This window comes from Natator depressus, chromosome 3 (genome assembly GCF_965152275.1).
Source record: "Natator depressus isolate rNatDep1 chromosome 3, rNatDep2.hap1, whole genome shotgun sequence".
NCBI lineage: Eukaryota > Metazoa > Chordata > Testudines > Cheloniidae > Natator > Natator depressus.
Window position 1 is genome coordinate 144222684 of NC_134236.1, and position 23322 is coordinate 144246005.

Genomic DNA, 23322 nt, shown 5'->3' on the forward strand with positions numbered 1-23322 from the left:
AATTAGCAAAGTTCTACATTACCTTCATGATTTGCTTTTGACCAGATCCCTCACAAGGAGCTAGAAAGGAAAATAATTAATTTTATGTGGCAAAGAACCAGAAACCTGTGATGAATTTAAACAAAAATTTAAAAAATTATGTAATAAGACACAGTCATAGTAAATGGTTCTTCGTTATAACAAAGAGAGAGTATTCCTAGGGTCTGTGTGAGGATATAGAGGAAGCTGTAGACAAGGAGATGGTGAAATGTGCTGATAACAATCTTTTAAGCTAGTGAAAACTAAGGAGGATTGTGGAAAAACTCGAGAGACTTGGTCAGATGGTGTTGGGTATCTAGGTGGAAGATAATTAACTGGGATCAAGGCAAGGTACTGAAAAACTCTAAATTTCTCTTGTGTAACTGCACCTCTTCGCCCCCCCTCCCCCCTTACACTAGGGTTGCCAACTTTGGTTGGATGTATTCCTGGAAATTTAATAACATGATGTAATCTTTAATTAAAGATCAATCTTCAATTCTTGGAGACTCCAGGCCAATCCTGGAAGGTTGGCAACCCTAGAGTGGGGGGGGGTATGAGGTAAAAAGTTTGTGGACCATTGTTTCAGGTTATAACCCTGTCATCTGAGTAGGGGTCAGAGAGAAATTTTGGCCACCAAATTTGAGCATTGCTGAATTGATTAGCTGCCCTGTGTGAGGCCTTCAGCATATATTGGGTATTGACTAATGTTGGATGCAGTATATAGGCACTGATCTGATCCACTGTACTAATTCCTATGTGCCTGTATGCATACAACAAATGTTACTGTCTGAGCCTCAGTTAGGAAGGTGTATTAATTTTATTTATTTATTCAATTTGTTTAGGAGAGCTGAATTAAATGGCTGAAAGGTGGTGGTTTTTCCCCCCACATCTAGTTCACATGTTGTGTTTGAGAGTGGATAATGCTGTAGCTGTCTGTATTTACAAAAATTTCCTTTCAACATAGTCACAGGGCCAGACTGTGCTCCCTTTCCTCATGTTGGTGAGCAGCTACTTGCATGAATAGTCCCATTGATGTCAATAGGACTACTCATGTCTGCAGAAAATCACAAGTGTGTGTGTGGGGGGGGTTTACAAGTAGTGTTCTCCCATAGAGAGCTCAAGTTTGTATGCATTTAGACGTTAACAAAGACAATATTTTCTTTAAAAATAAAGAGTGAAATCTGCAGTTGCACTTGAAATTAATCCAATTCAGATGTTGCATGACAAAAGGTTTCCAATCAACCACAGGCCAGAAAATGTTCTCCTTTCTCAAGTGATATTTGAAACTCACTGATCATTGTGATCTAATGTTAAGATGGATTATTCACTCATATTTTACTACTTCCTTACATTATTTTTTAAAAACACACCTTAAGATGAATAGTTGTTATGATTATAACTGGTACCTTTGTGTTTTTGTGAAGCTGCTAGTACGAGTTGGCTTCAGGAGCATGTTGCAGATCTTAGCAGAAGGTAAGGCTTCATGATATTTTTTTCATAATAGCTAATACTTAAGTCAATATTAGTCATTATGTCATGCCAAATTATTTTTTTACTGCATCACATAGTATAGGGCACTCTGACCAGGCATTGAGGCATAAACTTGGTATTAAAACATTTCTGCTCTCTCTCTCTTGCTCAGCAAATCTGAGTAAAATTCCTCAAATGAGTGAAGATAATTCTATCTGCAGCAAAGCCAGTCTGAACTGCATTTCCTAGCAGCTGCTAGGGCTACCTCACAGCTCAAAATGCTTAATTTAAACATAAGAATTTTATGGGGATGTCTCACTTAGTCCAGCAGGAAGATGGGGGTCTCTAAAAAGACCAGGAATAGAGACAGATGCACATTGTTTCTCTCTCAGGTTTTTTCCTTTTATTTTCTTTGTGTCCCAAGCATCACAGATTTTTTTTTTCCCCCCATTGGCTGCAGAGCCACAACAAGGTCTCTCTTCCAAGAACTGAAACATTGGTTGTCATGTTTTTTGGCTGTTAACCCTTTTAGTGTGTATGTTTGGACACTGAATGCCAAATAATACAGATAATTTGCAAATAGCCTTTGCCAGATATTTAAAATGTTTATATTTTGAGCCTTACACATCCCTGTGTGTATTTTATGCTGTCAGCACTACAAATACAGTAAAAAGTTCTATCTAAAAATAAGGTAATGGAGTATGTTAAACCATATTACATAACACTTTAGACATGCTGCAAACCCTACCTGTTCCCTAAAGCATTTCAGGAGTGGGATGGGCAATATGATATAAGGTGTAGTAGAAGGAGCAAAAAAAGCACAAGTTACTGAAATCATAAAGAGCTTGATCCTTCAATGAGCTAAACAGTCTGGTCCTGATCCTGCAGTACACGTAAGCGCATCCTGAACCTGCATGCATAGTACCTTATTGGACCAAACCCTTAATGGTGCAAGTTAGATGAGACAAGATGAAAGGGACTCTGTGTAGCAAGGAGCAGGACTGTGAAGGTCACATCTCAATGTGTGAAGGTGGCAAAGAATCAATAGTTTCTAAGTTGCATAAATAAAAAGTTACAAATGTAAAGAAAAATAATGGTATCACTGTACAAGGGCCGTGGAAGAGCAACCCTAGGACTACTGTGTAGAGAATTGGAGGGGGTTAATGTCTAAAAGATTTAGACAGAGAAGACAATGAGGTTGATTTATTGTATGTCAACCCAGTATTATGAGGAACAGCATAGAAAGCAGTCTTTAAAAAAGATTGGAAAATGTGATTTTCAGATATTTAAAGGGGCTTCCGGAACAAGAGTCTAGGACACACAGTCAGATCTGCTAACAAAAAGGGCATAACACTTGATCGCAGTTTAAATTTGTGGAAACATTTTCTGAAAGACTGATTACTCTAGTATACTTTACTGTAATTTTGTCTTCTGTTTTTCCTTGTGAGATTAGAAACCTTTATTTAAAACTGGGAAAGAGTTTAAATATAATTCAGATTCAAAAGATAGGAATGTTCCATGCACAAAGCACTTGATTTCAAATTGTGAGTAAGAAGAGGAGACATAAATGGCTCTAGGCCTGAAAATAATTAATCTTTGTAGCTCACAAAGAGGATCATTTAACTTCCATCAGGAAAAAAAGGCTTTTAATCCAGTCAGCAACATCATCCTATCTACATGATCCTCAAAGTGGGTCTATTGTATGTTGGAGTAGTAGGTGTAGCTTTTTAATTCTAGTTTTCCAGCACTTACCACAACAACTAGCTGACAATTGCTTTTTTCTGTTTTGTTGCAGTCTATGTGGAATCATTCCAGGGTTGAGCAGCATCTTCCTTCCACGAATGAATCCTTTTGTCTTGATTGATCTTGCTGGTGCTTTTGCTCTTTGCATTACGTATATGTTAATTGAAATTAAGTACGTATAATAATTATTGAAATAAATAAAATAAGTATTTAGGATATAATTCATGGGAAATCTCCTTTTAGGTTTGCAAGCACTGGTCATGTGGTAAGAAGTTGAAATGTCACATGTGAAATTTCAGCTTCTTACCACATGAACCAAAATTGTTGAGACACATTTGTTTTTTAAAAGGCTGTGTGTTTCAGAAACACATGCTTAGTGAATTTTTGTATGTTCTCTCTCTCTTTCTCTCTCTCTCTCTATACAATGGTGGCCATTTAAAAGAAAAGGCATATGGCTTGCAGATACCCTAGGAAACAAGCACGTCATTTAAAATTACCCTTTTTTGTTTCAGCAATTATTTTGCTGTAGATACAGCCTCTGCGATCGCTATTGCTTTGATGACTTTTGGTACCATGTATCCTATGAGTGTCTACAGTGGAAAAGTACTACTTCAGGTGAGACAGTGTCAGAAAATGTTTTAATTTTACTTTTTTTAAAATGTACATGTTTAATGATATCCACCATTAAACATGGAAATGAAAAATGTTCACAAGAAAGAAATGATACATGATTAAACTCTGAAGAAATTTGTAACGTGAGACAACTTTGTATCACGGAATCATAGCAATCACAGATGCAGCCTATAGTTTCGATTGAATTGTTGCTCTGTTGTTAAATACTATCAGCATTGTGAGTTTAGTAAACTACCCAGTCAAGTAATTACATTTAAAAGACTATACTACTATAAATTATAAAGGCAGCAGACTGTAGATCATAATAAAGCTAATATAGCTTTAAGATTAGGACCAAATTAGCATCTGTTTGTCTTTATTATAACATTCTTTTGATTATTTTCAGACAACCCCACCACATGTGATTGGTCAGCTAGATAAACTTATTAGAGAGGTAAGTTAGCGTATAACATGATATATGAGGTGCACAGCAAAGAAGTTCAGTACAAAGGCTGAACGTGCATAGTGAGAACCTACAGGTCTTTCAAGTGTTCCTCCCACAGAAGATAAATCTGACTGCAAATGAAAATTCTACACTTTCACTTTGTGTGTGTGTGTAAGAAATATAAAGCTTACAATCTAAATTAGACAGTACAGTTGATATGTCTTATAGAAAGGTTCAAATTCCTAAATTGGTACAGATCTTCTTTAAAATATATTCAATCTTTGATAAATTATCACTGAAAAGGTTTGCAACAATTTATTTTAAGAAGGCATAAAAGAGGGAGTTTCCGTTTATATTTTAACAAATAGAGGAATTGTAAGCATTCATGAAAGAGCCTGGGTGTCGGGGAAGAAACAGGTCTTGCTATATGAAGAAATTACACATTTGTAGGTAGTTGGAATACATTGGATATAAATATGTATAGGAGTTTAGTGGCATCTTCAATAAAGTCCCTTATGAAAATTTAGTTGAAGGGAGAGTCCACAATGCAAAATGAAATATTGACAGTATCATCTACAGCTCAGCTATCTAAACCAATCTACATTTCTAAAAGACTGGAAATGTTTTCTTTAATGATGATTTACCACATATTTGTATTTTAAATTAGGTTTCCACTTTGGATGGTGTCTTGGAAGTTAGAAATGAGCATTTCTGGACATTGGGCTTTGGTACTTTGGTATGTTTTATGCCATATTGTCTTATTCTTTAAAAAGGAAACATCTTTAATCTCTTAGCTAAATAATTATTAAATGAGATCTCTTATTATTTTAAATGGGATTTGGAAATTCAGATGCCATAAAATATAGCTTTCCCCCTTCCTGTTAAATAAAGCTTGAGGGGATTTTTAAAAAAAAAACAAAACACTAATTGCAGCACTTTTCTGAAAACTTAGAGTGAGGCTTGGAATCCTCTCCCCCACCCTGAACAAGATACAATTTTTGGTTATATACAGAAGCATAATGTCACAGATCCACCATAACAATCTTTTGCTAAAGAAATGCAATTACAATTCAGAGTAGTATCATAAATGTAGAACTACTTTATATCTAGAAAGAGAACAATACCACTAGCAGCAAATTCAAATGTTTCTCAGCCACGCACTTGTCTTACTGTAGGCTAGATTATAGCTTGGTCCTTGTAGGATTTTTTTTTTTTAAGTGCGCCCTCCATGAAATCTTTGCTTTGAACCATGCATTGATAACCAGTTTTCAGACTTGTCAGAGGACGTTAGAGTTGAATCTTCTTGATGTAATCATTGACTTAAACAACAACTTTGGAGTAAAGCTGCCATTTTGGATCTTTTAAAAATTCTTCCAAATGTCATCAATGATTAGTGCCAAATCAATTGATATGGGATTCTCCTATGGCTTTATCTTATGGGAAGTTAATATGCATTGTCTCTGAGGAAGAAAAAGCTCAGCTACGAGAAGTGAAAAGGAAAATATGGTCTCTTCAACTGACCCATATGTGCTCTAGCAATCCTAAAACAGAACTAGAATTGCTGTATTACAGAGGAGCACCTAATAAGATCCTAAATGCTAAATATGGAGTTTATTAAAGCTTTCTAACAGCTGTTTTTTCTTTTGTGATATAAAATGGACACACAAAGGAAATTGTTACTGAAACTAAAGCGGGGGATCAGGTACTCAATGACAGCCAGGAATTAAGAGTCCTTTAAAACTTTCCTCTCCTTTTTATTCTTCTAGCATGTCATACCCTGAAAACATGAGCTTCTTGGCCAAAGTTAACTTACCCAAATTTGCTGATAAGGAAAGGGAGGCTCTGGAGTCACCTATTCTGTTATCTGAAATACAAGATGTTACTGAACTACTGAAGTCATGCAGTGGGAATACGTTGGACTCAGTGGATTCTCCACAAATTTTTACAAAACCTTTGCACCTCAGCTTGTCTGTTTGTACTTAGCACTTTCCAATCTGCAGTGGAAGTTGGAGTGCTGCCCAAAATCTGCCTACACTCTTGCTAGTTAATACTACCAGAAAGAAAACCAGCCATTAACTGCTCTTGCTGTAGGTCAAATTCTTTGTTAGATATGGATGCAAAAGGCAAATGAGGGACAGAACTTTGTTTCCCATACTGTCTGCAGTATTATTCAAGTTATGGAAGAGGGAGATATTAGTAAGGGTCAGAAAGGCACACGCCATGCACAGATTATATCCGGTAGTGTAATCACTTCAGACACAGAGCTCTGAGTCTATGTACTGTTAGTGGCAGTGCTGCTGTTCTTACCTTACCTTCAAGCTCACCTGTTACAGGTGTTGTCTCTTGCATTCAACAGCAGCATAAGGACATACTTTTCTCAACTTGGAGTTTGTTTCACTGTTCTTTCTTCTCCTTCTCTCCATCTGCTCCTGTCATGTTACAGCTGCTGCCCTCATTTCACTGTTAACAATATTTAACACCAAGTGCATAATGTTTTAATAATCTAAATTTCCCAGAAATGAATCTCAGCTTGTCACCATTCCCAGTGTTTTGGCCTCATGGAAATTTGTTCTCATCATGGAATTACTTAAGTGTGGCTCTGATCAGTCGTCTCCACTGACGCTTCACAGTAGTCTCCACTTTTGTGCAGAATAAGATACTCTTTAGCGCTCCTTGTATCTAAAATGTTTTAATGCAAATCAGGATCTCCACCTAAAAGTCTTATAACAGCCTGGTTGGTTTTTGTTTTGGTTCACTTTCTAGGCTGGATCAGTACATGTACGAATTCGAAGAGATGCTAATGAACAAATGGTACTTGCTCATGTGACTAATCGACTGTATACTCTAGTCTCTACTTTGACTGTTCAGATTTTCAAAGATGATTGGATCAGACCTACCTTAACATCTGGGCCTATTGCAAACAATATGTTGAATCTTTCAGATCATCATGTTATTCCAATGCCACCTTTAAAGGCTACTGATAATTTGAACCCTGTTACATCCACTCCAGCTAAACCTAGCAGCCCACCTCCAGAATTTTCTTTTAACACACCGGGCAAAAATATGAACCCAGTTATCCTTTTAAACACTCAGACAAGACCCTATGGTTTGGGCCTTAATCATGGATCTGTACCTTACAGCAGTGTATTCAATCAAGGACTTGGAATTCCGGGGATGGGAGCAACTCAAGGATTCAGGACTGGTTTTACACATGTCCCAAGCAGATATGGAACTGGCACTCGAGGTCAACCCCATCCATAATAAACTCTATTTTGCGTTATTTATTGTACATAAGGGTATTGATTTAATTTTTTTTATTTTAATTGCCCAGCCTTTGTAAACCATTAGACCATTTTAAATTACTGGGATCAATCGTTTATATTCATTAAACAGTTAAATTGCATTTTCACTTTTTTATGTTCGTATATATGATGCAAAAAATTCTTGACAGACTTGTGAAACTTGCATATAGTTTTTACAGCTACTGAATTTATTCACAGGCAAATTTTCTATTCACCTTTCTTTTTCCTCCAATAATGTGCTGAAGTATAACGTGAACATAGTTTCATGCGAGAGCAAAATTGTGAAGGCAGAGCATCCTCCATTCTTTTCAACTGCGAATTGTTTCTGAATTGTTTACTGAATGATTGTGCAACAGCAGTGGTTCATCTGTTCTGCCTCAGTTATTTTTTTTCTTAAAAATTATGATCACTGTTTGATCAATCTTTGGCAAAGTCACAGTTAGATTTTCCTCTGTTGGAAAAGTCTTTTTTCTCAATACACATTTTACTGTCCAGTATGAGGAAAAACTAAGGCTTTTAAATTTCTTATTGACATTAAGGAATCATTTATTTCAAAATTTTATTTCTTGTTGATTTTATTGAGGTACAAAGCAGTCATCAACTGTTTTTTTTGTAACTGTTCCATATTCATATTTGTATTTTTTTTATTTAATTGCAAAATTACATGACAATATACTGGGAAATAAAATATTAGAAACTCCATATTCTAGAAGCACCTCTTTCTTACTTATGGCCACTCCCGTAACAGTATGAACAAGGTAAATGGCTTTGGCATGCATAGTGGATGGCTCACTCTTGTTAAGCCACTAGTCCTTCAGATTGTTGAAAGTGCCCTTTCATTCCATTGTGACTTTGTATTTCTCCTGTAGATCTTCAGAAAACAGTTCACCATTTATACACCTAGTTCACAAGCATAGTATATATCAATGGTGCTGAAAAAGAGAACGCAGTATATGGCAGTGATGCTCTGCTTTTGTGGTACTGATAGGGTGACCAGACAGCAAGTATGAAAAATCAGGACAGGGGGTGGGGGGTAATAGGAGACTATTTAAGAAAAAGACCCAAAAATCGGGACATCTGGTCACCCTAAGTACTGAGGGCCATACTGGCAACATGACTGTCTAATTTTCATGTACACTTACCTATTTTTTCTAATAAATTTTAGGGCTGTCAATTAATCGCAGTTAACTCATGCGATTAACTCAAAAATTAATCGCGATTTAAAAAATTAATCGTGATTAATCGCAGTTTTAATTGCATGGTTAAACAATAGGATACCAATTTAAATTTATTAAATATTTTTGAATGTTTTTCTACATTTTCAAATATATTGATTTCTATTACAACACAGAATACAAAGTGTACAGTGCTCACTTTATATTTTTATTACAAATATTTGCACTGTAAAAATGATAAAATAAACAGTATTTTTAATTCACCTCATACAAGTACTGCAGTGCAATCTCTTTATCATGAAAGTGCAATTTACAAATGTAGATTTTTTGTTGTTACATAACTGCACTCACAAACAAAACAATGTAAAACTTTAGAGCCTGGAAGCCCACTCAGTCCTACCCTTTGTTCAGTCAATTGCTAAGCCAAACAAGTTTGCTTACCTTTACGGGAGATAATGCTGCCTGCTTCTTATTTACAATTTCACCAGAAAGTGAGAATAGACTTTCGCATGGCACTTTTGTAGCCGGCATTGCATGGTATTTTATGTGCCAGATATGCTAAACATTCGTATACCCTTTCATGCTTTGGCCACCATTCCAGAGGACATGCTTCCATGCTGATGACGCTTGTTTAAAAAAAAAAAAAAAAAAAAAGCGTTAATTAAATTTGTGACTGAATTCCTTGGGGGAGAATTGTACATCTCTTGTTCTGTTTTACCCGCATTCTGCCATATGTTTCATGTTATAGCAGTCTCAGATGATGACTCAGCATATGTTGTTACATTTTAAGAACACTTTCGCTGCAGATTTGACAAAATGCAAAGAAGGTACCAATGTGAGATTTCTAATAACCACACTTGACCCAAGGTTTAAGAATCTGAAATGCCTTCCAAAATCTGAGAGAGGAAGAGTGAAGCATCCTTTCAGAAGTCTTAAAAGAGCAATGCTCCAATGCAGAAACTACAGAACCCAAACAACCAAAAAAGAAAATCAACCTTCTGCTGGTGGTATCTGATTGATTCAGATGATGAAAATGAAAATGCATCAGTCTGCACTGCTTTGGATCATTATCGAGCAGAACCCATCATGAGCATGGACACGTCCTCTGGAATGGTGGTTGACACATCAAGGGAATATGAATCTTTAGCGCATCTGGCACGTAAATATCTTGCGACACTGGCTGCAAGAGTGCCATGCAAAGGCCTGTTCTCATTTTCAGATGACTGTAAACAAGAAGCGGGCAGCATTATCTCCTGCAAATGTAAACAAACTTGTTTGTCTGAGCAATTGGCTGAACAAGAAATAGGACTGAGTGAACTTGTTGGCTCTAAAGTTTTACATTGTTTTGAATGTAATTTTTGTACATAATTCTACATTTGTAAGTTTAACTTTCAAAATAGATTGCACGACAGAACTTGTATTAGGTGAATTGAAAAATACTATTTCTTACAGTGCAAATATTTGTAATAAAAAAATACACAGTGAGCACTGTACACTTTTTATTCTGTGTTGTAATTGAAATCAATGTATTTGAAAATGTAGAAAACATCCAAAAATATTTAAATGTTTTTTATTATTTAACAGTGCAATTAATCACGATTGATTTTTTTTAATTGCACAATTTATTTTTTAATTGCTTGACATCCCTAATAAATATGCATATAGCCATGTTCCTCCAGGGTCCAAAAGTGCATCCCAAAAGGGCTCCTCCTTTTTCACCTTCCCATTTCCCCTTTGCTATGATGATCCTGTAGAAGGGCCTTCTGGCAATATTGCTTTTTATTATTTCTCTTGCTCCTATTGTCTTCCACACCATTCAGCTCCCCAGAGACAAGTGGTCTCTACATTGTCTTCTTCATCTCTCAGCTCTACACAAACAGGTTGCCCATTTATGTCATCTCTTGCCACCCAGCTCACCATACACAGACTTGTCCCTCCCACTATCCTCGGCACGGAGGCTCTCCCTTTGCTAGCTTGTGTGCTCACCAAATTAGTCCACCCATCTTATATATTTATAGAACACCAATCACCATAGTCAGTATCTAGGTGACCCACAAGTTGAAATCTAATCAGATGTTATCTGAAGATAATGTGTTTGACCAGAAGGATAAAGGCCTTTGTCTTCCAGAGCTGATTAAGTTAAGAAACAAACACTTCCCCAGAGCTTAAATCTTCACTAGTTGTGGAGTTTTGCCATTCCACACACAAAGAAATCATTTTCACTTTATCCCCTCATTACTCACATCAGTCCACTCAGACACATGGATGAGGGCTTCCCAGGGGAGAAAAAAAAAGTGTTCTGTAGAACAGTACTTTGGTGGGGACTGCCTGGGGCCCATCTGCTGAGAACCACAGCTATAGAGTACATTTTCACATGAGTTACAGATGGGATCTAACTTTTAGGACAGGCCTATACTACAAACTTGCATCGGCACAGCTGCGTGACTGTAGCGCTTCTGGTGAAGATACTCTAAGCGGACGGGAGAGAGCTCTTCAGTCAGCTTAATAACTCCACCTCCGCAAGAGGAGGTTGCTGTGTCGGTGGGAGAAGCTCTCCTGTCAACATAGCACTGTCTCCATAGGGGGTTACGGTTGGCATAACTGTCACTTGGGTGTGGATTTTTCACGCTCCTGAGTGATGTAGTTGTACCAAAGTAAGTGTGTAGTGTAGACCTGACCTACTTTTCCTAGCCGATGAATGAATGACAGACACTCAGCTCAGTAAAGTGTTAGAAAGTATAATGGTATCTGGAAACCAAGCATAACCTAGTGCTAGTGAACTTTGTAGTAGTGTATATTTTCATCTAGAAGAACCCTTGGTTCAATAATCGCCTTTGTTTAGTAACCTCACCTTCATTATGCAGTTTTTAATAGAAGTTGCATACATTTAGGGTAAAATTCACCCCAGTACAGAGGATATTAAACAGGCCCTTTGTACTTCTTAAGCCTACGTTCTATCACCCTCAATATAGCAGTTTTAGCAACATAAAAACTGTTCTTTACAGTATAATACTTTAGCTACGTTTAAGAATTGTCTCTACTTGTTACATTGATTTTTTTTTCATTTTTGTGAAATATATCTATTGTATTCATTGCATCTGTTTGCTTGCTTTTAGTAGAAGCCACACTTTAAATTGAAGACGCATTAGATTTAAAGCCCCAAAAGAGAATTGAATCCACAGCTTCCCATGAGAGATTTAGTATTTTTACTGAACTGTGCAATATTACTACATTTAACAAGTATTTTTGAATTGCTGCTTTACTACACATACCACAGACGTGCAGGTAACAGGCTCTAATAGAAATACAGCTCTTCAGCTGACTGTTGTACATATGTTCATAATATGTGTAGAATCAGGATAGAGTAAAATTAGAAAAAATAATTTGACTTCTATCTTTAAAATCTGTCGATGTGAGGAAACAAATTAAAGGCAATTATGATTCTTAAAAATAGAGAAAAACATAACTTGTGTAAACAATTCTGTCATTACCTTGTATGTCGATTGATGATTGAATCGCATAATAGATGGTCTTTTAGTTTTCACAGTCATGTAGATTATTAACAGAATTGAATGTATATATTTTGAAAATGACTTTATATAAGACACTTCTGATACAAGATTTTTGTCATCCTTTTGCCTTTGCTAATTGTATTTTAAATTTCACTGTTAGCTGGTCACAATCAGTGTGTTTGGTATCTAATCACACAAAAAAGCAAGTATCTGTGTACATTAAATGGGACATGCTGATTTTAATTGTATTCACGCTCATGGCCATGAGGCTGCTACCCTAGCAGGCTATCATCCAGGGTTTGTGTGGACTGTATTTTGTTGTACAGAGGAGGCTGGCAGGGAGGGATAGCTTAGTGGTTTGAGCATTGGCCTGCTAAACCCAGCGTTGTGAGTTCAATCCTTGAGGGGGCCATTTAGGGATCTGGGGCAAAAATTGGGGTTTGGTCCTGCTTTGAGCAGGGGGTTTGGACTAGATGATCTCCTGAAGTCCCTTCCAACCCTGATATTCTATAATTCCACCTAGCAGAGGATTCTGGGTTAACCAGTAAATCCGCTTCAAATGCAATCTCACAGGGCAGTGAGTGCTGCAATGGAAGTAAGCAAATTGTATGGCCTGACTGGATCTGAGAGATTGTAAATTCTTGGGGACAGTCTTTTTTTGTTTGTGGATAGAGTTCCTACAAGGATGGGGTTCTGGTCCATAACTGGGGCTCCTATGCATTACTGACTGCAATACAAGTAAAGTAATACGTTGTCATCAGAGAGAGATCCTTTGTGTAACGATACTTAGTGCTTTTCCGTCTTTGAAAAAGTGTGTGTGGTGCTGGTTATAACAAAGGCTCTGGTAGCAGCCACTGCATCCCTACAGGAACCAAAGATTCAAGAACTGTCATATTTAGGAGACTGACTGGTGGTAGCTCTATCCAAGAAGGAGGTCCAATCAGCAATTTTACAAGTTGTGGATCAGCAGATGGCCTGGAGTTCTTCATCCTTGCTGTGTCCCACATGGGCACAGTATTTGCCATGCAGATAGGGAAGGGGAGATGTTGTCCCGATGACAGATCTTTTATACAAAGACTAACTGTTTCCAATGTGCTCTGAATTGGCTCCACCACCAAGTTCCTGCCATTTGTCTTCTGAGGCAATGGTAAGTGATGACCCTGACTTTCTTCTACCAAGTGTTGTTTTTTTTTCTCTGGGTGTCTGTCTGATTGGACCAATGAGACCCCACCTCAATTTGATTTGTCAGTCAATTTAGGGTTTCCTCTGGCTAAGTCTGTGGTTTTTAGCTGCCGTCTAGGCTCTTATTGTTCTGGGTCACTCATGCCTTCCAGCACCTGCTCTCTTCCAGTTGCACTGTGGGCCATTTCCTTTTCTGAGGCCTTCCTCCATCCTGGATCTGAGACTTGTGCCATTCCAGGTAAGCCTCTTTTGATGAGTTCCAGGGACTGGAAACTCTTTAGGGAGGGTCCCTGGTTCTCTTATGAGCCCAGGGAAGGAGAGTTTCCTGAACCACTGGACCTTCTTGTCATGGCCAAGAATAGTCTCACTCCCAGAGCTGAGCTATCACAACCCATTGAAGTCAATGAGATCTGTATCTGCTCAGTGCCTTTCAGTTCAGGCCCTAAATAGGGAGCTGGTAGCAAAGTTAAGGTGACCATGTATTTCAAAAGGGAAAAAGGGACACTGCCTGCGGCTAGCCTGAGGACTCCCTTCCCTACTCCCAGGCTGGCCCGAGCCCTGTGTACCTCCCTGCTGCATGGCACTGATACCAGGCGCTTGCCCGAGCCACTTCCCCCCCCCACCTCAATGCGCTGCTGGGCTGAGCTGCTCCTCTCCACCTTCATGGGGCCGGCTCAAGCCGTTTACCCTCCAGACCCATGTGGGGCTGCCCCGAGCCGCAAATCCCCCTCGGCCTGCACTGCTCACCCCTCAGCCCATGCAGGGCTGGCCTGAGCTGCTTGCCCAACCCCTCTCATGTGGGGTTGGCCTGGCCCAAGCCACTTGCCCGAGTCATCTCCCCACTGCACGTTCCTCTATGCCCTGCTATGGGTCGCACCGCACGTTTTTTGGTAAAACTGGGCATTTGTTCCGTTTGCTCTTGCAAGCTTATGATCAGTTGGCAAGAGCGAATGGGACAAATGCCCAGTTTTGCCAAAAAAGTCAGGACAGCCGGGCCAGGGCTTAAAAAAGGGACTGTCCTGTCCAAAACGGGACATACAGTTGCCCTTAGCAAACTGAATGCAAATTTATCTTCCAGAGGAAACCTCAGACACTTCATAAAGCTGGTGATGTCTTCTAGCGACAAAGGGATAAAAGTGTAGCACTTTCCTCGGGAGCAGTGGGGACCCTAAAATGCTCCATACTGATTTTGTAGGTCACACTTCAGACAGGAGTAAATTTTTGTGGGTGAGTTTGTGTAAAACAATGAATAGACTTGTAGGAATTTATAATTTCAGGCAGTTTCTTAGTAACAGCATCTAACTCCACATATGTCATACATGTTACAAATGCCAATACATTTTGTTTTCAGAGGCCTTGCAGAGCATGAAACCACAGAAAAACCACTTTTTAAAAATTAATAACTTAGAAGCCTTTAAACTCATGGCAGTTTCTGTATCTTTCCTTTTTGTTAATACTTTTTCTCTGCCTAGTGGCATTGTATAGGTGTCTTAGTGTAACATCACTCTTGTTAAAACCTCTTGTTAAAACCTCAAATGATTATAACTTAAAATTGTTCTCTCCAAACCTGTAAAACACACACACTAGCAAAGACTCAAAATAATTTTTATTAATATGACAACTTTTATTGTACATTTACTTAAATATATGTTTATCTAACTTTGAAGTTGATTGTGCTCTGTTTTAGAGAATGCATCCAGGTTATTGCATCTTAATAGGAGGATATAAAGTTTAAAAATCTAATTAAAAAAAAAAACAATTCTTGCCACTGTTACAAACAGTGACTTAAATGATTAAAATTGAAAATTATTTAAAATCCATCTTGTGCTGTTTTGACCTTTTGCATTTCTCTCAATTTGGACAATGAAAATAAAAGATCAAAATGTCATTTTCAGATTCTCATAATAGCACAATGCTGCAACTTTGGGTTGCAAACACTGCAAAGAAATGTTCAGTGCCTTTAAAGTTTCTATTGGAATTTGAAGTTATGGAAATATTGGTCTTAGCTTTAGAAAAGCTTATTTGTATAAAATCTAAAATACAGGCCAGTGCCCTGACAATTGTTATCACTCTTGGGATGTTTTTGTTCCTCACTGTGTGGTGTTTAGACTCTCATTCTTTGGACCCTTACACCTACTGTAATGCTTATTTCATAAGTGCCACTAGTCTACATCTTGCATTGTATTTAACAATATTTTTAAAATCCTGTAGTTTAAAAAATGCACACAATTAAAATGTGATCAGTTCTGATTTTGCTTTGTGCTGCAATACCTCCCTCCCTAGTGGGTTCTGCAAGGGCTTATTTATTTTGGGACAAACTGTGGTTGACGCTACGTAGTATGTGCAGGAACTCTGCTCTTCCCTCCCTCCCAATATCCACTCTTATCTTACATCCCTGTGCAAGGGCAGGGCATAGTTGTAGTTCGTGCCCCCACCTTGAGCACAAACCTACCAGCTCACAAAGGATAGGACAGGAGAAGACAATATTTATGGTCCTTTCTCTGCTTCTCAGGGATTAAGCACAAGCTCTGTTGTTTTAAGCGTGCTTCACTCGGCATGACAGAAATTCTGGAAGCTCTTTCTGGGGTGGGGTAGTTCCACACCATTCTCAAAACAGGCATAATCTGAACACTTATGGTTGGTAATGAGTTCTGAATTTCCATCTTTGGACTTTAAAAGTTACTCTATAAAAACTGCAGCTAAACCCTAACCTAGGAAGTATTTGAATTCAGGATCTGGATTCTGTTTAGTATTAATGTCTGGACTAAAAACAGTGATAGTGACATGTAAAAATTCAGGTTTCCCTTCTCTCTTCTCAGGTCAGATGGGGAGGACCAAGTTCTTTCCAGGCTGACAACTCTTGTTTAAAGGCATTTTTATCTGACTTAACTGGACTATGCAGCCAAAGACAGCTGACCTCTGACTAACCAGAGTTGTCACCACACCATGCTTTGCCTTTAATGCTCTCCATCACAGTTAGCTCCTGGTAAGAGATGATTAAGAACTTGATGCTTGGGGCTGGTAGCAGTATTTAAAACAGAGCAGTGCTTCAGAGCCACTGTGCTATCACAGATTGAGATATTCTAGCACAAACACTTGTAGAATTTTGTTGAGGTTGTCAACGGTGGGTTTGTTGAGGTTTTGTTCATTGTCGTCCATGGTGTGCCAAACCTTAGGGAAAGGAGATGGGATCAAGTGAAGAACTTGAACTCCTGAAAGAGAGGATGGAATTTGGAGATAGTACACAAGCCTTTTGGGTGAGTAAATTAGCATGCATTACTGTACAAGTGGAGCCGCTAAACCATTTGGAATCCAGGGCTACAGTCAGACTATTACTCAAGACAGTGACTCCATAACAAACTGGTATCTCCACAGCTTCCTTCCACTGTTCCTCTTACCCAGCTTGTGACTACAGAAGCTCACCACTTACACTGTACAATTCCTAAAATTAACAAGGCGTCCGGTGATACCTTAAAGACTAACAGATTTATTTGGGCATAAGCTTTCATGGGTAAAAAACCCCACTTCTTCGGATGTATGGAGTAAAAGTTACAGATGCAGACCTAAATATACTGACACATGAGGAGAAGGGAATCTTCTGTTAGTCTGTAAGGTGTCACTGAACTCCTCATTGTTTTTGTGGATACAGACTAACATGGCTACCCCTCTGATTCCTAAAATAGTCTTTCCTTCCCAGTGCTCTTTTTAAAAATACTTGTGACAATAGTTGTGGTTGGACTGTCATAGCAGCTCTCAACCTTGCAGTCATGCTCCTACTGTGCTGACCTGAGAGCTACGGAGAAGGACGCATTGTAGCACTGTAGCTTTCCCCCAGGGCAACCCTGAATGGGCCTATTGTACCGTAATGTTAGTGTTGCTCTGTTCTACATAGCAATTTTCCAGTTCCCTGATGGGGATTGGTTAGGATGACTTACTTACCCCATTACTGCCTTGTAAAATGGAGCACCCTTTGTTACACTAAGGGCTTATCCACATTACAGGATCAACAGGCAGCGATTGATCCAGCGGGGGTCGATTTATCCTGTCTAGTCTAGACATGATAAATTGACCGCTGAGCACTCTCCCGTCGACTCCAGTACTGCACTGGAGCAAGAGGCGCAGCAGTGTTGACAGGGGAGCAGCAGCTTTCAACTCACCGCAGTGAAGACACTGCGGTGAGTAGATCGAAGTACGTCAACTTCAGCTACATTGCAGTTGTGTAACTTGGATCAATTCCCCCTTCTCCCCCCCAAGTGTAGACCAGACCTAAGCTACCAGCATTCCCAGCATGATGGCTCTGTAATGCTGGTTAGCTGAAAGCCTCAGGCACCAAGCCATTAGAGGAGTGGGGATGGTTGTGGTACGGAACTGTTTTGAGGGAGGGACAATTAAATTCCTTCTCCACCTAACAATTTTTTTTTCCATCCTGTTCCCTACCAGCCCCTTGTTCGCACAGCTTCCCAAAAGCAAACAGTTAAGATGCACCTCTCTCTGCTTCCTAACCATGATGTTAGAGGAGTTTGTCACCTGTAGTGTCTGGTGACTGTAGTGGCTCTTCTCCACCTTTTCACTAAGGCCTCTTTTTGGTATCCTTGCCATGGCTCACACATGAAAAGGTGTTTAACAGGCTATGTCTCAGTGGCACCTGCCCTGCTTTCCTCAACTATGAGCTGCACCATACTGTGCTCACCACCCTACTCAGTTGTGCATGATCTGACCTTCAGGGAAGCTTGGGCTGGACTGAACACCAGTTTTGCATTTGCCAAAGCCCTGCAGCTGGTTAGAGTGAACACACAAGAATGGGAGATTAGCAACAGAAGCAGGCTGGGGATCAGGACAAGCCTCATAATTAAAGTAGGGAGGACAAATACTGGAGAATCCATTGAAAAAGTTCCTGGGATTGTCTAAGGCTCTCAATATCAGCTCAATCAAATCTCTAAGCCAAGTTCCCCTTTTATACTTGTGAATGCCAAGGTGAAGAAGAATAGATTATTTCACTAGTCTCAATTGTGCTGTAACAAACTGACTAGTGTGTGTACTGAGATTCCTTTGAGCTCAGATAGTGAGAAGCTGTGCTTTTAGAAAAGGAAGATTTGTGTTCTTTTGCTATGAAATTTCTTTGGGGTCAGTGGTGCTTAGCCCCTCTGAAAATGTATTTAGGAGCCTCACATTTAAGGAGCTAAGTTAGCAAATGCTGGCCTGTACACAACGCTCACTTGCTTAAAATAAGCATCTGCCCCTAAAATTGCAGTAAACTCATATGCTAGTTAGGAAATATTTAAAATGGATTCCAGTACCTCTTCTTAAAAATGGAATATGGTCATCCTCAATCAACCCTTGAGCGGCATTACCCCGGAAATACTGCCTTTCAGAAGGGTGATTCTTCAGCAAACCCAAGCCATGTAACTTTCGTTCTACAATTCACAATTGAAACAAAGTTTAAATTATACTTGACAGTAAAATATCCTTCAAATAATATAGTCAACTGAACAACTTTTCTCATGTAGTATAGGATATTTTTCACATCAAAGAGGAAAAAAAAATTGGAAACAATTATTTGTGTTCCCCTGGCAGCAGTCAGTGGAGGATCCCGAGATGGCTGTTTCCCCATATGTAAAATGGGGATAACAAGCACAAAGGGTGTAAGTGACCTGCCCAAGGTCCCACAGTGACAGTCTTAGAACCCATGTGTCCTGGCTCCCATGCTCCTAGGCTACCCTTTGAGCCATTTCATTAGCAGTCACAAATATACTAGAGTTTTCATAGCAGTTTTCAAGATCCTGCTAAACATTAGATTTTTATTTTTATTTCTTTAGTTTCATGAATGAGAAAAAATTAATTCCCAGTTCATAAAACTGGAATTACGTGAACCAGGTAATAAATTGTGAAATCTTGGAAAACCGCCATAAGTGTTAGTAAAACAAACAGAGTTTAGCAAGGACAATTTTACCAAAAACAAGCACCTTAAAAATTTTAATAACTTGCTTTGGTTGGAAGTGGTGACCACAATTTTAGAGTCTGAACCTACAGCTCTTTTGCATGAAGAACTCCTGTTGAATTCCAGGAGAGGAATGACCCTGCTGAAGAGGGCTTTCAGGATTGAGCCCTTACTTTGATGGATAATCCTCCTTACCGATTGCTTGAAGTCTGTTAAACCATCGGGCAGTGTTTGAAAAATAGTTGGGAAAGGTTGGGTTTGAAGCACCAATTAAATCCAGTAGCACAAACAGATCCTATAGGAGTAAAACAAAAATGAAAACTTTTAGCTTCATTAAAAAAGTTTTTTAAAGAAATAATGTGCCATACTGAAAATGAGTACAAGTGACAGAGTAGGACTTCGCTACTTCTCTCTTCACTAATTCAATAATTCTGAGCAAAGAACCCATAATCAACTCACTATGTGAGAAGAGAGCTAATGAGACGCAGGAGTGAGGTTTAATAAACAGCACCTTTAACTAGGGGGGGAAAAAAGCAGCGTGATTTGCAAAATGCAATGGGCCAGATTCAGACTTGGTGTGAGCAGTTGCAGCTCACACTTTTTCCTGCAGAAAAAACAAGAAGTTGCCTCCAGTTGTCCCTGCTTTTTCCACTGAAGTGGCAAAGGAAGGAGAAGCAGAAAGCAAGTAAGGCCTCTCAAAAAAAACAAACACAAAAAACCCCCATATGCTCACTCCTATTATCTGGTGGAGTTCTCCCTTGGTGGAATTTGGCTGATTTCACTGTTGTTCTTTATATTAGTTGTAGGATATTTAACTAGGAATTCATTTGGAAATTAAAAGGAGTTTTCACTTACAATGCTCTGTATTTGGTTTGTGTTTGTTGCACCAGGTGGATGGGGAGTAGATGCCATTTTCTGAGCTAAATGTCGTGATCCATAGAGGGAATCGGTAGGAGACCACCGCACAAAGGCTTCTTCGCCATCAAAGAAAATCAACTGAAGTGAAAGATCTGGCCTGGAGGCTGAGCTGGTCTGTTGAGGAATGTCAAAAGCAATGTCATTCAATTTCTGTGGAAATACACATTGATATAGGGTCTGATCCTGCAGCTCTTTCTTATGAGTAGTTCCTTTTTAACAACTCACATAAAAGGACTACCACTCTTACTCAAACTTTCCCACATCTTTAACCTCCCATACCTATACTGTGGTATCACGATAAAGGCTGTCGTGCCTTAAAAGCAGCCTGTGTTGATACAATTCCTTTATGAGGACTCTTGTCGGTGGTTAGAAGTTTCACATCTCTGACTTGTATGAGGATGAATTCAGTAACTTGAGAGAGGTCTACAGAACAAGGTGGTTGAAACATTTAATGTCATCTGAGATTAGCATTTGTGGTAATCCTTGATATGAGTTCTGCCTCAGCAAGCAGACTCATAAATGAGCTGTAGTTTTTGTCATGTTTGTGTGTAGTGGTTCTCATGAAAACAGTGAGGAACAAGGCACTATTAGTCATTAAAATAGTGACATTTCTTTTTCTGCAGGGTGACGTGCAGCCTTAATCTGACCCTAAAATCAAAGCACAGGATGTGTGTCATTTTGGGGCTCACCCAGACCAGTAAAGGGTTCTGTCACTGCCTGTCTTGTAACTTTGGATGCCTTAAAGCTATGTCGCTATCCTGGCATGGTGTCTTAATTATTTAGGGTGGGGAAATTTCAAACAGGATGTCTTAATGCTGTCCCAGTAATCTTAATGGCTCAGTGTTTGTCTTTTCTGGGATTGTATAATGCTAGGTGCTTGGAGCTAATCTCGTAGGGTTGGGTGGGAATACAGTCCCCCTCCTGCCTGATTGCTTCACCACTCTGCTGTGAGGTGGAGCTAAATGTTGCAGCACAAATCATGAGCACAGCTCTACACGTACACAAATACAGTGACTCAGAGTCACGGTCTGTATACATAAAGACCATCAAGTTCAGAATGTTACAAGCTTTCATAAAAGACCTTACTTGGCATATTTTTATACACAATAACACGGTACACAACCAACTGATTCAGTTGCTTACTCTTTGGGATTTTGACCCCCTGTTCTCCCTTTGGAGTGTCTGGACCCTGGTTGCCACATTATGGAAAGGGAACACTGTGGCACCAACATACCCAAGAAGATATATTGACCTGTGTCTAACCAAATTCTCAATATTTCACTGAAGAGGGCTGTGTGTGGGCTCTGCTGAAACTTGAACTAGCTGATTGTCATGGTTATTTTGTGATGTTTGCACAGGAAATAATTTTAGTTATGTAGGATATTGAGTTTCAAAACCGATGAAGTGAAACTTGCTACTTGAGGCAAGGCGAGTCTCCAGGCTAACTCAGTCAACACTGAGAACCATGGACGTCCATGGAATCAGCCCAGTATTTACTGTCTAGACCAGGTGAAGGCTTGAGGACTACCCGGACATCTCAGGTACTCCGAAAAGTGTCTCAAAGGCCCTTCTTCTTCAGCCACCAACAAAAATGAAGGTACTGCCATCTGCAGAGAGGATGACATTTGTATTTAGGGCTGCAAAGGAGCTATCCATGTGGAATGTCTTCTCCTCTTCCACCACATGTTCCCAGCACAGGTGCTGTCTACCTGGGGCCACATCCTAAAATTTTCCACCATCGCTAATATCAGGTCTGTTCCACCCATATTAGTAACTTTGGGACCCCTAGTCTAGGGAGTTGCCATTGGTGGTTTTACCATTGTATCCACTAATCCTACTCCAAACAGAGTTAACAAGGTGGCGGAGCCCTTTATGCACTAAGGCTCCCAACCTTGCTACCACTGGAGCTGAACCAGGGTAAACAATAGCGGGAAACTTAGAAAATTTCCCTTATGTAGACAGGGCAATATTGATATCCGCTCTGCTGTGAAACACCTGCTATTTTGTAGAGATTTCAGTTACTCCTCTTTGTTCTTTCCACTGCAAGACAGACCTCTTAGTCGACCCAGAGCTCAATCACCGCCATATGTATACCATGCTTAAAATATTCTGTGTCTGAATAATGTAAAAAGATATCTATGAATGAGAGTATTTTAAGCTTTAATAATGTAAAAGATATCTATGAACTAGAGTATTTTAAGCTTTATGTAAATATAAATAAATTGGAAGAACATTGAGATAGAAATCACAACTCAAAGTCACTGTATATTAATAGATTTGGCCGAGAACATAATAGGCTATTATGCTACCACAAGTAGAGTCAAAAGGTCATAGATAATGTATTCATCAGATGAATCCCAAAATACTTTGCTAACAGATTTCACAGGCCATCATTTGTACAAAGTAATTATTTCACCCACCTTTAAAATACTCCCTCTTCATGAGATGGAAAATTGAAATTAAATAATGACTTAGTACTTGCTAAAGATTCAGACCTCTAAATTGGTGCCAGGATTTGTTTATATAAACAACTGTGCTAGTTCATGCAAGAATCAAGATTTTTTAAATGATAGTTCATTAATATATGCCATGGGGAAATAACATACTTATTTTTATATAATATAACATACTTAGTTTTGTGATAAAAAATATTGGAACACTTCATAATGTTCAAATCCCCAAGTACGCTACTAACACTAAAAGGTACAGTATCAACCTTTTGGAACAATTGCAGCCATAAAAACAATGTTTAGATTACTTAAATACTTCACATCAGAACATAACAAAATCAAACTATCATCTGTTCTTTGAGATTGGATCAGCTGATCAACTTTACATATGAAACCCAAGCATATCTATTACAGGAGTGTTTTATATCTGCATGTGTGAAATAGTAGATAAGGCACTCAAAAATATGTAGTATAGCTCCTGGATTTTTTAGGGCCACTGAAACTTCTTGTGCACTGCAGATGGCCCTAGTACCAACATACATCCGCTCTTAACATGG

At 39.0% G+C, this 23322-nt stretch overlaps 2 protein-coding genes across 4 annotated transcripts in view; one reads left to right on the plus strand and one right to left on the minus strand.

Annotated features, from left to right (window-relative positions):
• The window catches only part of SLC30A6 (solute carrier family 30 member 6), a 38444-nt gene extending 29827 nt beyond the window's left edge, over positions 1-8617 (plus strand). Inside the window, exons 9-14 of one of the 2 annotated variants that reach the window (XM_074948971.1) lie at positions 1443-1491; positions 3284-3403; positions 3744-3846; positions 4250-4297; positions 4956-5024; positions 7052-8617. In XM_074948971.1, coding sequence (XP_074805072.1) covers positions 1443-1491; positions 3284-3403; positions 3744-3846; positions 4250-4297; positions 4956-5024; positions 7052-7549 — 887 coding nt within the window. In that variant the 3' untranslated portion in view covers positions 7550-8617. The remainder of the gene's footprint in view (positions 1-1442; positions 1492-3283; positions 3404-3743; positions 3847-4249; positions 4298-4955; positions 5025-7051) is intronic. The other variant, XM_074948972.1, reaches the window with a different exon arrangement.
• A 6277-nt stretch (positions 8618-14894) lies between these two features.
• Positions 14895-23322, minus strand: part of QPCT (glutaminyl-peptide cyclotransferase) — a 30957-nt gene continuing 22529 nt past the window's right edge. The window contains exons 4-7 of one of the 2 annotated variants that reach the window (XM_074948973.1): positions 20253-20429; positions 19593-19692; positions 18757-18873; positions 14895-16671 (exon numbers count right to left, since the gene is read on the minus strand). In XM_074948973.1, the coding sequence (XP_074805074.1) occupies positions 16526-16671; positions 18757-18873; positions 19593-19692; positions 20253-20429 (540 nt within the window). In that variant the 3' untranslated portion in view covers positions 14895-16525. The remainder of the gene's footprint in view (positions 16672-18756; positions 18874-19592; positions 19693-20252; positions 20430-23322) is intronic. The other variant, XM_074948974.1, reaches the window with a different exon arrangement.